Consider the following 14,842-nt stretch of genomic DNA (forward strand, 5'->3'; position numbering starts at 1 on the left):
AAGTGTTCAGAATGTTTATCTTTAAGAGGCCTATTTGTTTGCATGATGTGAGCATTTGCAATTACACGGAATGATTGTTGCACAGATTAATTGTGAAAATAAAATGATAAAATTAAAACAAGCTCTTTTGAATATAGAATTTGTGTCACAAATAAAATAACTTGCTGAGAAGTATTCTGACTAAATTTGAGATATTTCTTTGAAATTCAGGCAATCTACATTTACCTTTCAACAAAATTTCAAATACCTCCCTGCCCTGGGCCCTTGGGTGCAACCATTAGAAACATAAATGTTATTTCCTTGAGTATGAAGAGTATAGTATAGTGTCTCTATTACTAAATATCAATTTGGTTTGGTTCTCTTTTCATGGTATGAGAATAATGAAATATTTTATTTTCTAGCTTCACTAGAGAACAAACATGAAGTTAGATTCCTTCCACCATGAATTTGTGTAGAAGAGAGAATGGAAGAAGAATGTTGTTAAAGTGTATATGGATTTCTAGTCAGCAGGGCATGCCAGCGCAGGAAGGTATTTCAGACTCGTTGGGATTCAGAACAGTGGAGTAGGCTGGCAAAGGGGAAGGCAAGCTAGCACGTGCTGAGTACTGAACACTGCCTGTGCTGGATGCGTCCCTTAGTTTATCTAATCTTCACCTCTCCATCTATTCCACAGGGTAGTTTCTTTTCTTTCTTTTTTCTTCACTTACTTTATTTTTCTCGCTTTTTGTCTTCCTTTTTGTTTTCTTTGGTTTTACTAAAGTATTTTAAAGCAAGTTCTAAAGATCACGTTATTTCACCCCTATATATTTAATATCTATCTCTGAGCAGTATGGACTCTCTCTATATATATGCAACCACAACGCTATTATCACATTTAACAAAAAGGTAATTCATTGGTACCACCTCACACTCAATGTGTACTCCAGGAAGATGCTTTCTGTGATGGGCTTATCTGTGTCTGGGATTCAGAACAGATCTGCACGTGGCTCACACATCGCACTGATTACTGTATCTCTGTCTCTTTTGATCTAGACCTGTTCCCTGCCCCCAGCCCCTTATTTTCTCCCATTCACTGGCTTCAGAAACTGGGTCCACTGTCCTGTAGTATTCCCACATTCTGCATGTGTCTGTTTGCTCCCTTGTGGGGTTATTTTATTTATTTATTTATTTATTTATTTATTTATTTATTTATTTATTTAATGCTTTTCTTTATTGATTTTAGAGAGAGAGAGGAAGGTAAAGGAGAGAGACAGACAGAAACATCGATGAGAAAGAACATCAACTGGCCGCCTCCTGCATGCCCTCCACTGGGGATGGGGCCCACAAACCTGGGCATGTGCCCTGACCAGGAATTGAACCGGCGACCTCTTTGTGCATGGGGTGATGCTCAACCACTGAGCCACACCGGCAGGGCTTGTGGTGTCATTTTAATTTGTATCTTTATCCCTCACATTTTCTACAAAGCTCTAGAGGCTTGATTGGTTTGAAGCTCAATTTTTTTGGCAAAAAGTCTTCAAAGGTGGGCGTGACCTTCATACTGCCATGTCAGGAGGCCACAGTGCCTGGGTATCTAACCTCTGGTGATGAAACATGAACTGCCTTTGTTCCTAACTGACTTTGCATGAGGGTTTGATCCTCTGATGGTCTTTGCCTGAAACAATTATTTTCTTAGGGGCTGCAAAACGGTGATGTTCTAATTGTGTCATTACTTCTCCATTTATTAGATGGATTTTTTTCCTATTAAAAAAAATCTTTCCCATATCAGTTCAGGCTATCTGGCTACCCTGAAATTCAGTTTATACAGGAAAGGCAGGATAAATGCTTTCCCCACCTTTTAATTGCCAAATTTCTAACTAAGGAGTTAGAGCTTTAGGGAAAGTTTTTTTTTTCTTTTCCATTTTACAGATAGAGAAGTTGAGGCTCAAAAATGTCAAGTAAATTGTTCAAGATCCCAAATAGCTATTAAGGAACAGAAATGGTATGCAGACCAAAAAAAGTATATATTATTTCTATTAAGTCAAAATGCGCTCCTGCTCTCGAGCCCCGGATTGCTGACAGCTGATGGTTGCTACACAAGTATCTCCCACCGCTTTGCTCTTTAGGGACCTGGCTCCAGAATCTTCCTCCACAGCCTTCTTGACTTTGTAAACGTATGCAGTCCTCCAGAACTGCAGTCAAGTGGAGGTGCTGGCTGGAGAGGCAGAGAACTGGGCAGAGCCAGCGAGTGTGTTTCTCTGCCCCCACCGGAGAGGCTGCGGGCATCACAGGTTGTGTTGTAGGCTGCAACGGCCAAAGTGTGGGTCACTCTAAATTATGATTGGAGCAGATATCAGTGATCCGAACAATTAGGAGAGTTGGGATATTAAGACATCTTAACATCTGACAACTCTCCAAAATGTTCTCCCCCATCCTCTGCCATTCCAGATTTGAGAGTTTAGCCAACTGCCTAAACATTATTTTACAATTTTGAAACCTCAGTTGACTGTATGTGTCCTGGCATCTGGCCTCACCCACTCCCCAGGAGCAGTGGTCCTTTAGTAACTTAGAGTCATACTAAAGAAGGAGAGATCACCTGGCCGGTGTGGCTCAGTGGTTGAGCGTCGACCCATGCACCAAGAGGTCACCAGTTCAGTTCTTGGTCAGGGGACATGCTCAGATTGTGGGCCAGATCCCCAGTTCTCTCTCATCGATGTTTTTTTGTTTTTTGTTTTTTGTTTTTAATCCTCATCCGAGGACATTCTTCCACCCTTTGCACAGACAGAGTGGGAGGGAGAGAGAGGAAGAGAGAGAGAGGGAAACATCAATGTGAAAGGGACACATCGAGTGGCCGCCACCCGCACGACCAACCAGGGCCGGGGACAAACTGCAACCAAGGCACATGCCCTTAGCGGGAACTGAACCCGGGCCTCTCCGGACCGCAGGCGGACACTCTAACCGCTGAGCCAAACCGGCCAGGGCTCTCATCGATGTTTTTAACTCTCTCACTCTCCCTTCCTCTCTCTCTAAAATCAATAAAGAAAAAAAAATGAAGGAGTAGAGATCACTTAGTTAATTTTGGAGATTTTCTTGGCTTCTTGATTTGTCACATCCCGGGCTTCTAATGCTGGAGTCTCTACCTGACTCAGAGAAAGAACACTTCCCAAGACTTCATACAACCCAGAAATATAAAGTCTTTTTTTGTAGCCTACACATTTAACTCCTCCCAGCAACATGGCAGTCTACATTAGAAACAAACAAAGAACAAACCCTAAAATTGCAGTTGGAGAGTTTTCCTATGCTTAATGAGGCCAGAGGCCCGGTCTCAGCCCCTGATGTTCCCTGATGTGCCTCCCGTAAAGAAGGCCCACGTTCCTGCTGTCCCAGACCACTACCCAAATTCCTAAATACCTACATTTTATACATCAGACAAAAATGTATACTATCTCTGCCCTTGCTTACAGGGCATTGCCATTACCCCCATGAAAACGTGCTATCGGCTGTAAACAGAGGTTCTCTGAAGCAGTTCTCTAGAATAAACAGGATAGCCATTCTATAACCTATCTTGAGAAGATAAGGTCAAAGACAGAATCTGGATATAAAGAATGGACGAAGATGATGCAAAAATACTGTCATTCAGAGTCGCTGCCATAAAGTTATGCCTAACTATTAGGGTTTTTTACAGAACGGCTGGCCTGGCGCTGTCCAGCAGAACTTCCTGTGATGATGTCGGTGTTCTTTGTTTGCGCTGTTCAGTGAGGAGACCACTAGCTGCATGTGGCTATTGAGCCCTTGACGTGTGGCTTGTGCAGCTGAAACACTCAATTTTTAATTATATTTTATTTGAATTCATTAAAATTAAAACTTAATAGCACATGTGGGCAGGGGTTACCATGTCAGACAGTGCAGATCTGGCCCTTCTTATCTCTCCTAACAATATACATAATTTGGGGCTGTTATAAATTTGTTCAAAAACTGAAGGCACCAATTTCATTAATCTTAGTGATGAATTTCCCTTGTGAAATTAGATTTGTAATGGCTTAGAAACTCTAGCCTCCTTGTACAAAGACAAACTATTATGAGACTGACTTCACGGGACGATAAATTGTGCTCAAACTTTGATTTTAAAAATGAATTTGAATTATATGCTTTAGTGGTGATGGCTACACAATGGTGGGAATGTACTTCATGCCACTGAATTTTACCTTGAGAAATGGTTAAAATGGTAAATTTTGTGTTAAATGTATTTTACCACAATGAAAAAATTAATGCTTTATTTTCTTTCTTTGGGCCCCATTCTGATTTTGTTACCATCTCCCACTGCCCGCAGGCCTTGCTGAGAATCTGGTCCTGCATGTCCCGGGCAGCAGCGTGTTTCTCTTCGGGGAGGCTGACCTGCCGGCGAAGCGCACTCTGGTCCAGAGGAGGAAGCAGCTGGGCTGGTTCACGAGGAGGGATTTCAGTGCTCTCGAACCTGACTTGGGAGCTGCACCTGCCCGAAGATGTGGTTTAACAGGTGCTCAGTATGGTCTTGTTCTGCTTTTGTTTTTAAACTTGATAATAGAATCCTGAGATTTCCCTTTACTTGGTCTCCTCTGCGTTACGGAGGTTACACTCGGGGCTTCTTGTCGAATCGAGTGAGGGTCTGTCTCAGCTCTTAGTCTCACCTGTGTCGTCGTCATAAGCTGATCAGAGAGGCTAGAACCCTCCTCAGGTATTTGATGAAAGTCCCTTAGAGTGATATTCGTGATACATAACAAGCCCTGCAGCATGGCCTTTGATGATGAAAATGGTTGTGGCTCCTGACACCAGGGTAGGGTCCTGGAGACCTGCTGCTGTGCCAGCTGTGAGGTTGTGTCTGGTGTGATGGCAGCACTTGGCAGGTAGGGACTCAAGTAGAGGTTACTACTTGGGTAGGCAAGTTTCTCAGAACTTGACCATCCAGTGTGGCCACGTTGATGCATACACTGGAAATCAGTTCTGGAGGCCGCTGGGGAAAAGCTTCTCTAGACAACAAGCTTCTAGAACAGAGAACACACACCGGGAATGGCATTCTCCCGTCCCCTGGGTCTCACCGGCTCTGGCTTCTCTGCTGCTCCAGCCCTCGCGCGTGGAGGGCTTACTGTGGGAAAGGCGTAGCGCCCCTCTCCAAAACTCCATCCCTAGTTCCCGCACTTGACCATCCTGGCACCATTTATTTGAGTCTTAATTCTTTCATTGTCAAATATCTTCTGGAGGAGTCACAAATTCAACCCCGTTAGGTAACATTTTGGTAGTCAGTTAATACCTTAGCGGTTATGAAACGACTGGGTACTCAGGAGGTGGGCAGGCATAGGAAATGCCTTTCCTCCCGGCGCAGCTCTGCTGCCCTTGCGGAGGCCTGGGCTGCCAGTGCCTGGTGCAGAACCTGCCCTCAACGAGCGGTGTCTGCAGGCGAGTGGAGTCGGGCAACGCGAACACCAGGGCTGTGCGGTGCTCGAATCCTGGCCTTGCTGCTTATTGGCTGTGTGACCTCCAAGAGTTCCTGAATCCCAAACCTCGTTCCCATATCTATGAAATGGATAGAATAACTGTACCTCCCCCATAAGATTGTGAAGTTGAAATAATAGCTACTAAGTGCCAAACGCAGTACTAAAGGGCCGTTTATTTCTCCCCTGTAGAAAGGAGGTATATACAGAAGTGATTATGAATGTGTTTTAATAGTTATGGAAAAAAGGAAGAAACTGCCTGCTCCCTGACAATTTGAACCTAGCGTATTTTCCCACGATTTGTCTCACAAGTGTAGAAGTTAAATTTTGTGACTAAATTCTCAGACATCTTGTTCCGTTTTCTAATTTGAGCCTCACAGAGGACCGGCGGGACCACCCTGCGCACCTGGTCAGCGCAGTGCCAGGCAGGGCGGGAGGCAGGGGCGGGGCTGGTGTTAGGACACAGCAGAGCAGGCTTCAGCTTTAGGTTCGGCAGACCCTTGAAAAAACTCAGTTCTCATTTTCTGCAGTGCTAGGAGAATGAATGGGTGTTTGGGGAGAACTTTAACCTGATATAAAAGCATATCTGAGTTAAAGGCCAAATGTTCAAAATTGGCACAAAAATGTTTAAAGATGGTATTTTAAAGGTAATTTTGATACCGGTAAAGATGTAGTTGCAGACACTCATGCTGCTGATGATACTATCAATTGGTTTAACGCTTTGGAAGTGAGTTGGTGATATGCATCAAGAGCTATAACTGCCTGGCAGGAGTCCTGTTCCTAGTGATAAATCCTCAGGAAATAATAAAAGGTGCATGTACTTGTGTACGAGTATATTTGAGAATGATTAAATAAACCATGGCATACCTAAGTGAAAGACTATTATGCAAGCAATTAAGCATGATGTTGTGGAAGAATGTTTAGATACATGGGAAATATAATACATGTAGAGAGAATTTATAGTTAATTAATGCAACGAATAATTTGTTAAGTGCTTGTATGTACCAGGTACTGTCATCAGTGGGCAAAATAGAATTTATATGTCCTCAAAGAATTTATATCCCAGTGGGTAGGGGTGAGGAGATAGACAATAAATAACAAGCTTAATAAATAATGAATTATATAGTATGTTGGAAAATGAGAAGTGCTACAGCCAGAAAAAGAAAAGAACAAATCATGAGTTCTGGGATGGAGGTGAACTGCGATTTTAGATGGGATAATCCAAGTAAGCCTCACTGTGCAGGCGACTTTGGAGCAAAGGTGAGCAGCGAGGCCCGTAGCCATGTGGAGAGGTGGGTGAGAGTCTCAGACAGAGGGACTGGCCAGTTTCAGAGCCAAGGGGTTTAAAGTAGTATACACAGTATGATCTCAGTATTGTAAAATATATATGCATCTATTTTATTTATTTCATATATTTATAAGACAAACATTAAAAAATTTGTAATGCTTCCAACTTATTTCCATAATTTCTATAAATTGATCTTGTGACTAGTTTCCATTATCTTTCATGAAGGATAATTATTAAGGTTTGTCAGTGGTCTGTTTTATAAAAGCTGGGTTTCAGTGTATTTATTCAGATTGGATTTGATGGAAGATTCAAGATAAGAGGGAAAAAGTAGCACAGCTTTTTCCCTACGTCTTTTTTGCTAGTATCTCCTGACAAGTGGTGGAAGCCTTCATTTGTGCAAAAAACATAAAAATTATAAGAGTTGCTAATGCTAGGCAGTCTTGTTCATCCAGAGGTGGCCCTTCATTTAATAGGCTCAAAGCAGTTTCTAGTAGAAAAATCACATGTCCAAGGTGGAACAGTAAATAAGGAATGTGGATAAACAATTTGTTTAGTATTTCACAAACCAGATTGTAATTCAGGTTTAAGATATGTGATAGTCCAAGTCTTAGATTACCTTGCTTGCACAAACTCCCTTAAAAAAACATTTATGTGGGGAGGAATGAAATGCTATCATTTTTTAAAATACTGTATATTGAAGTAGAATTTATAACACTTCTGTCATTAGGGTATAAACATTACTCATCTAATTTTTCAATGCATTTAGTTCCAACAATGGTGATTTCCCTTATTTTAAAATTTAATGGCTTTATATATTTTTCTAACTTTTTTTAGTTCTATCAGTGTTTCTCAACAAATTTTTCCACTTCTTCCATCAAAACAGAAAAGCCTCAACACATTGTTGCTGTTTATTTCTTTTCCTAAAAAAGAAATTAAATAGAATGATTGGTGCTATCAACTGAACACTTACAGTTAACTTTCCAGTGACAAATTAATCTACACAGTACCCCAGAGGAAGCAGATCTATAAGGGAACAGGTTTCTGTTTTGAAGTTCCCTAAGAATATTATAAACAGAAGAGAAAAAAACGTGAGCTCAGAAATGACTAACACTCAGTCAGTGCCAAACAGACAAAATCTTTTAAACCAAATTCCTTTTAAAAGTTTGTAGTTGGCCAGCTCGTGGGGAACATAAATTAGGGCAAAGCAGTAATAGTTGATACTTTGGATCTATAAATAAATACTTTATACATATATATTTAAAAATGCTAAACATTTATGGGATAATTTAAACACTGCTGGCTGATATGTTATGTGAATGGCCTGCATATACTGTATGCATCATTGTTTAAAAATACAGGGACAATTCTTTGAACTACATAGTTTCATATGATGTTTTAGGAATCATAGATGGAGGTAATCAGCACATCTTGGAATCAGGGACTTCTGTTTAGTTATTTAAATGGGTTACTGAGAGTTGCCCCTGCTACTTCTCTCTGTGTAAATCAGAAGTGTAGCATCATCAGGCACTTTTCTTGACATTGAATAATGCAATTTACTCCACATCAAAACTTTTACTTAGTCTTTGAAAAATAATTTCTTGCTTTAGAATGAGTCTTTCAAGTTTTAAGGAATATATTTTCATAATTTTCTGTTTGATTGTAAATCCAGTTGGGATGATGGGAGATGAAAGTCGCAATGTGTAGTTAAATATGCAACCTGTAACGGACACATGGACTTAGGCGTTGAACTGGTGAAGGGCACTGTTCAACTATGGTAGGTTACCCTCACCCGGGCTGGCTTCAGTCCATGGTGACAGTAATGTGCCTACTTCTGTTATTTCCTGTGTGAATTATTTCTATTCTGAAAGATTCAAAGTTGAGAAATTGAGGTTCACTATTTCTTGCAGAACAGGAAAACAGTGTAGGCATTTTTCAGGAAAAAACAGCAGAGCAAAGGCAGTGTCCTGAAGAGATGGAACTTGAATTCAGATCTCTGGGGTGTTACTCCCAGCTCTGTGCCACATGGTTCTCACGTAGCTTTCCTTTCTGTACATCTGGCCACATGCATAAGAGTCCTGCATTCTTCCTGCCATGGGAGCACGGGACTTAGCAATTATGTTTGAGTTTTACGGCTTTAGCCATCAAATGTTCTGTTTCAGCCATGGTTTCTCTTTAGTCCATGTTCTAAAAAATATAAAGTACCAATATGCAATGATGACTGATTGTTCTTGGTGTAATAACTGTTTGTATTGTTGAACCTGAGTTCCAAATCTGTTGCCTTGCTGTCTTTGTTACTCTGAAGCAAAGACCACATTTAGGCTAGGTTTTATCTTATTTTAACATTTTTCATGTTTTTATACCCAGCAACCTGCATGGTTCCTGACACTCAGCAGGTTTTCAGTAAAAGCAGATTTACTGAGGGAGTTGCACATTGGTTCATGAGAATCTCTTTATTTATTCAAATTGTAATGTAATCCAAAAATCTGAAGCTCTCTTTAGATACAAAAATGCCAAACATCCCCAAACACCACCTGAGCTCTCTCCTCAAGCATGTTTTAATGCCAGCCACCAAAGATGAGCTTAGTATAGTAAGTGGAACTTCTAAAGACATCCCTAAGCAACTTCTGGCCCACTAAAATAAAACTTTCTATGGAGGAAAACAGAGAACTTTTTACCTTTAATTGATTGAAAATGATGGTACTTAGAGCTATTTTTGAGAATAATTTTGATCTAAAGGGGAAAAAAGGACTTGTGTTTCTTCTGAGTGGTGCTTTTTCATTGTTCTAATGGGCTCTTCACTATTGTTTTGTCTGAATGCAGTTTTTTATTTGTGTTATTCCAGACGCGGTCCTACCACAAGCATCTTTAAACCAGACATTAATAGCATAGTTCACAGTCATTACTGCCAGTGCTTAAACACAAATATTACATTTGTGTTTGCAAAAGCTACACATCAGATGTTAATTAAGTGCATTTGGGTTTTTTTTCTGCTTAAACAATCTGGCAAAAAGAGTTTACATCTATATCAGTTCACCATAAGGTCTCTACAATATCTGAATCACCAGCCGCACAGTATATGATAAAAACAGTGTTTCCACACAAGAAAATAACAGAATTGTCAGGAAAACATCAGGCCTGTTATATTTTCCTGTGAAATAATAGCAACTGAATCTCAGTTTCTTTTTCTTTTTGATAAAAAAAGTATTTAACTAGGAATAAACACCAATATTTAGAATGATAAATTTTTCATTAAAAGAACAGAACACATGGAAGTGAAATCATACCAAAGATTTTTTCCCTTGTTTTTAGCTTGCTTCAGGGCGTTGTGACAGTTGCGCTGGAATAGAACTGGCTTTGAGCTTTGCAGTGAGGAGAGTCTGCTGCCACAGGAGCAGCCAGTGCCAATCTGCAGGAGACAGGAGCGGAGCGGACCCCCACCAGAAACAAACTTTACATCAGGTTTCTAATTTCAGAGCAAAAAATGGAATTACTTTAATTATATGACATTTAACTAGAAATATGATGTGCTGGGATTAATTATCTTCCTTGTTTAAAAATTCTTACTAAGTTTAAATTAGCATAAAGAATCAAATTCAGCATTTGAATAAGGTCAATATAACTGCTGGATTTAAAAGCAGAATTTGGTTCATTAGAATTAACTCACCAGATTGATGTTGGACTTGGAAAAGATTAAACGGAGGAATTTGGGAAAGCATGTATTTGGGCAGAAAGTGGTTTTCTTTTCCTCCTTTTTTTCCCTCCCTCCTTTTCTTCCTCCCTTCCTCTCTCCCTTCCAAGGGAGTAATGGATCATGGCCTCATAACCCCTTCAGAAAGGAAACTACTACCTGACTGAGTGAGAAACTTCTCGGATTCATTGATTGTCTCTGTTTATTCACTGCTTAAGTAAGATATAGCAATAAAACAAATTAAATTATTGCATAATTTAAGTTTAGTAGAAGAATTTAAAATAACATAACAATGGTATACATGAAAAAATGATCATTCTGTGTTAAGTGGTTACCTCATATTTTATTTAAAACATAATATAAAAATTACTTCTGATATTTAATTTTATTTTTCTAAGAAATAATTAACTTTTAAGTATGCTTTTGAAGGTATTTTGAAAATAGGGTTAAAAAAATAAATCAGTGTTGGGACAAGTATATTCTTTATCAAACTCTTGTGCTCTGGGCTTAAAATCTAAACTTTTTCTATATTTAATAATTTATCTTTGGCAGTGAATTTATTTATTAACAAGAATGATCACCTTTAGAAATTCTACTAAAAAGGGACAGTAATTGGGCACATGGTGGTAAAAGGTGCCTTGGAATTTGCTGGGTGTGGATTCAGGAAGCCTGGCTGTAGGGATGGGATGGCCCATGCCACCGTCCTGTGGGCAGGAAGAGCCCGGGTCCCTGTGAAGGAACTTCCAGTGAAAGTGACTTACTCTCTCAAGCTGATAAACTGCATGTGACTATCTGAATACTGATTGGACATATCGACATTCTGAAATATCAAAGCACAATAGGCCCAATATGTATTTTGAATAGTTGTGCTTACTAAAACAGAATATATATGTATGTGTATGTATATATATATATATATATATAGTGTGTGTGTGTGTGCATACATATACATATACATATACATATACATGTATATATGTACTCTTCAGCAAAACATGAGTGAGGTTGTTGGAGTGATGGTGAAGATGAGGCCACTTCTTGAGTCAGGATAGGGTATATCAGATTTGTGGAAATTACTACCTGTTGAGGGGTGGAGGAAAGAGAGAAACCATGCTTGGATGTTTTCTGTTAATGAATGACATTAGCATTGACAAAAAAAATTTCCAATGTACTCTGTGCAATGTTAAAACTGATATACTTCTCAAAGATATTTAGAGTAAGTGATTGGTGTATGAGATTATGGGAGAGAGATGTATTGACTGTTAGGAAATTTAATTTTTATGAAATCAGCATTATGGAGAAATACTGTAATCTGATTCATTTCTGCAGAATTCCCAGTAGGAAGAGGCCCAGCCTTGAGAGTTGAAATGTTTCATTATGTGTACATGTGTGGGAAAAAGACGAAATGTGGTTTCCGTGTGCTGATTTTCTGTAAAGCATCTATTAGTATGAGAGTGCCCAGGCTAAGGCAGAAAATCCCCCCAAACCATGGCTGTCTAGGGGAAAGTGAACCCAGAAGGATATCTGACATCATGAGCAATAAGTTTGAAGGTAGCAAGAAAACACTATGACAGTAAAATAATGTTGAAATAGTAGCCGAGGAATTGTCATATGCTGAAGATGAGGTCAGCCTTTTATCCTCCATCAATCCCTAATCAGCCTTGCTTTTAAAAATGTAAGGTTCCCCCCAAATGAAGAAACTGCAAACCTAAGCTTTTTATACCAATGCTAATTTAACCAAGTTGTCCATCTTATAATGTAAACTATAATTAGAGCAGTGCTATTTATGTAACATGAGCTGCATCATTTCTGAGACAAGAAAAAGAGGGACATTTGCCCCTGAGCTCTAAAGTAACAGGGTTCTGGAGTGGCATTGGCAGTCCCAGGCCCCGGGGAAGCTGGGGGTGGAAGAAGGAGGTGCCTCCAACAGGTTGTACCAAAGAGGTATGCATAGTGCTCCAAACGCTGCCAAACCCACATTCTCATGAGACACAGATGTCTTTTCCTGTCCCAATCAATCCCAAGGCTGTTTGTCACTTTTGAGTGACCTCCTTCCCTAAACAAGACTGTTGTTGAAGTTCACTTGAATTGAGTGTTAACCTAACTCAGTAATAACAGGTGTGTGTTTGGGGAGGAAGGGATGGGTATAGAGTGTGATTGTTTAATGTCTCACAGGCCCTTAGGCCTGATGCTGAATTCCACACTGACATTGTGGAAATGTCCTTGGAAATGAATGAAGGGCAGACTTTATGAAGCTGTTGATATTTAGTATTAAAGTGTGCTTTCCTTTTTCTGTTGATATTTTGGAAAGTCTGGTCTCTTATCTATTCTAGAAAAAACAACCACCATATACTTTCAGAGTAGATAAAGGTTTCTGCTTGTAGGTCAAATAGCTCTGTTATTAAAAAAAATACTGTATTTGTATATCTTTTACAAAATTCTGGAGTTGATAATGAGAGATATTTGTATTATTTTTAAGTAGAACCAAGTAAAGGTAGCTCCTTGTATTAAAATTGGCTAAAGAATAGAACATTCAGAAGGTTTTTGCTTTGTTTGATTAACATGCTTTTCTAATTATTTAGGCATTGGCGCCAGCCCGTATGTGATGAACTGCAATGTTACCATAGACTCTCAAGACTTGGCTTTGGGAAAAGAAATTGCTAGTGCCATTCGGGGCTCAAATGCAAGTGGATTGAAGGGCGTCCAAGCGATGGCTTTTCCCCATGAAGGGAAAATTGAGATAGCTTGCAATGTAGAGAGCTTTGAAGGCCAAGAAGTTACAGAAACCTCAGAAGACACTCGATACATGGCTTATAGTGTCCTTGGGGACCATTTTTCTTATGTATCTCCTCATTACATAGAAGCTCAAGTTAAAAAGTTGGCGAGTGATCGGGGAATTGGTACTATAGGGAGAGCATTAATTGGATTTACACCCCCAGAGTGCAAGAACTGTGCTGAATATGCAATAAAGGAAAGTATTGGGGAATTCTGGAAAATACGGGAAGGTGTTTTCATGTGATCCAGTTTAAGAATTCATGGAAATTTTAAGGAAAAATACCAGTTCTTACAAAGTTGTTGTTTTTTTTCCCTGTGAAGATGAGGAGAAGATATAAAGAACTTAGTTACAGCTGTGTGTTGGAAGATTGAAAGCATTCCTTGTTCAACAACCAGTCTTTATGGATTGTTCATAATTGCCCTATGATATTTCTAGTTGCCATTAACACTTCATGAGAACCTACCCTGCACCAGGTTTGTGGAAGCCCTCCTGAATCAACTGAGTCATGGCCATGGCCGCTGAACCATCTTTAATCATTGTGAGCAAAACCCAAAATGGACTTGATTTACTTGGTTTTCCCAAACTCTTTATTCCCAAGATCTGTACTCAACTTTCATTTTTCAAGTAATCATTTATTTAATGTGTACTTTAAGAAATCAAGTACTAAGTGATTAAAAAGTGGAGAGAATTATAAAATAAAATTACTCGTTCAAAGCATGGTTGTTCTTTTTTGCCTTCCCACTTTTAGGATAACCTGTTGTTTATTCCAGAGATAACTCCAAAAACCCCGTTTGTCTAATTCTTTAATGTTTATATAGGGAAATGGAATGGTGGTGTTGGGCATAACTTCAAGGAATTGTGTTTATTCTTTTTGGAATTTAAATGGAAAGTCTGAAGATTTAGGGAATATATTGCTTTTGAGCAAAGAGAAGAGTATCAGTGGAAGAATGTTATTTGAAAGAAATAAAAATATGTAGTCATTTTGTGAACTAAAAGAAGCCACTTGTTGATTCTGACAGTTTTATGTAAATCTTTAGTATTTATATTGCTTTAGTATAAGGTACTTTCTATCCATAAAGCACAAAGAAATGTACTTTTCTGATGATTTTGTTTAGCAAGAAAGATTATGGTCTTTCCAAATAAGAGCACATAATGTGAATTTATTTTAAGAAGTAAAATAAAAAAGAGATTGAATTCAAACCTTTATAGGATCCAATAATCTATCCTATTTTTTTTTTTTTTTTTTTTACTTACAGTTGACTCTTGAATCTGGTTATATTAATTTTCTCCCAGAATTATGTTTCTTTGGGTGTTTTTGCTGTCAATATAAATACCAATAAGATGGAGAAATGAGGGACCAGGTTTGGTTTTCAGGCACAAGGAAGTTTGGTTGCTGTGGTGAAGAGAGCAAATGCTATTCAGTTAGATCCAGTGGGTCAATTCCTTAGACGGTGAGCGCTGAGAAGCAGTAGTGCCTACTTCTTATGTCGCTTTGGCAGCGGCCATGTGACCTGGTGGGACTAGCATGGGAGAGTGAATTGGAGGGCTTGGTTTTGCCTCCCATGTAGCCGTAGTTTTTTCATCACCTCTAAGATAGGGAGAGAGTTCTCATCTTGACCAAGGGCTGTATTCTGGGGAACTAGATG

The 14,842-nt window shown here is 39.3% G+C and overlaps 1 protein-coding gene across 4 annotated transcripts in view; it reads left to right on the forward strand.

Moving 5' to 3' along the window:
- The window catches only part of FTCDNL1 (formiminotransferase cyclodeaminase N-terminal like), a 34,858-nt gene extending 20,960 nt beyond the window's left edge, over positions 1 to 13,898 (forward strand). For all 4 annotated transcript variants that reach the window (XM_036254536.1, XM_036254535.1, XM_036254537.1 and 1 more), the window contains 2 exons: positions 4,307 to 4,492; positions 13,003 to 13,898. In XM_036254536.1, the coding sequence (XP_036110429.1) occupies positions 4,307 to 4,492; positions 13,003 to 13,439 (623 nt within the window). In that variant the 3' untranslated portion in view covers positions 13,440 to 13,898. The remainder of the gene's footprint in view (positions 1 to 4,306; positions 4,493 to 13,002) is intronic.
- The last annotated feature ends 944 nt before the right edge of the window (positions 13,899 to 14,842 follow it).

Source organism: Molossus molossus, unplaced genomic scaffold, assembly GCF_014108415.1.
Source record: "Molossus molossus isolate mMolMol1 unplaced genomic scaffold, mMolMol1.p scaffold_m16_p_11, whole genome shotgun sequence".
Classification (NCBI taxonomy): Eukaryota; Metazoa; Chordata; class Mammalia; order Chiroptera; family Molossidae; genus Molossus; species Molossus molossus.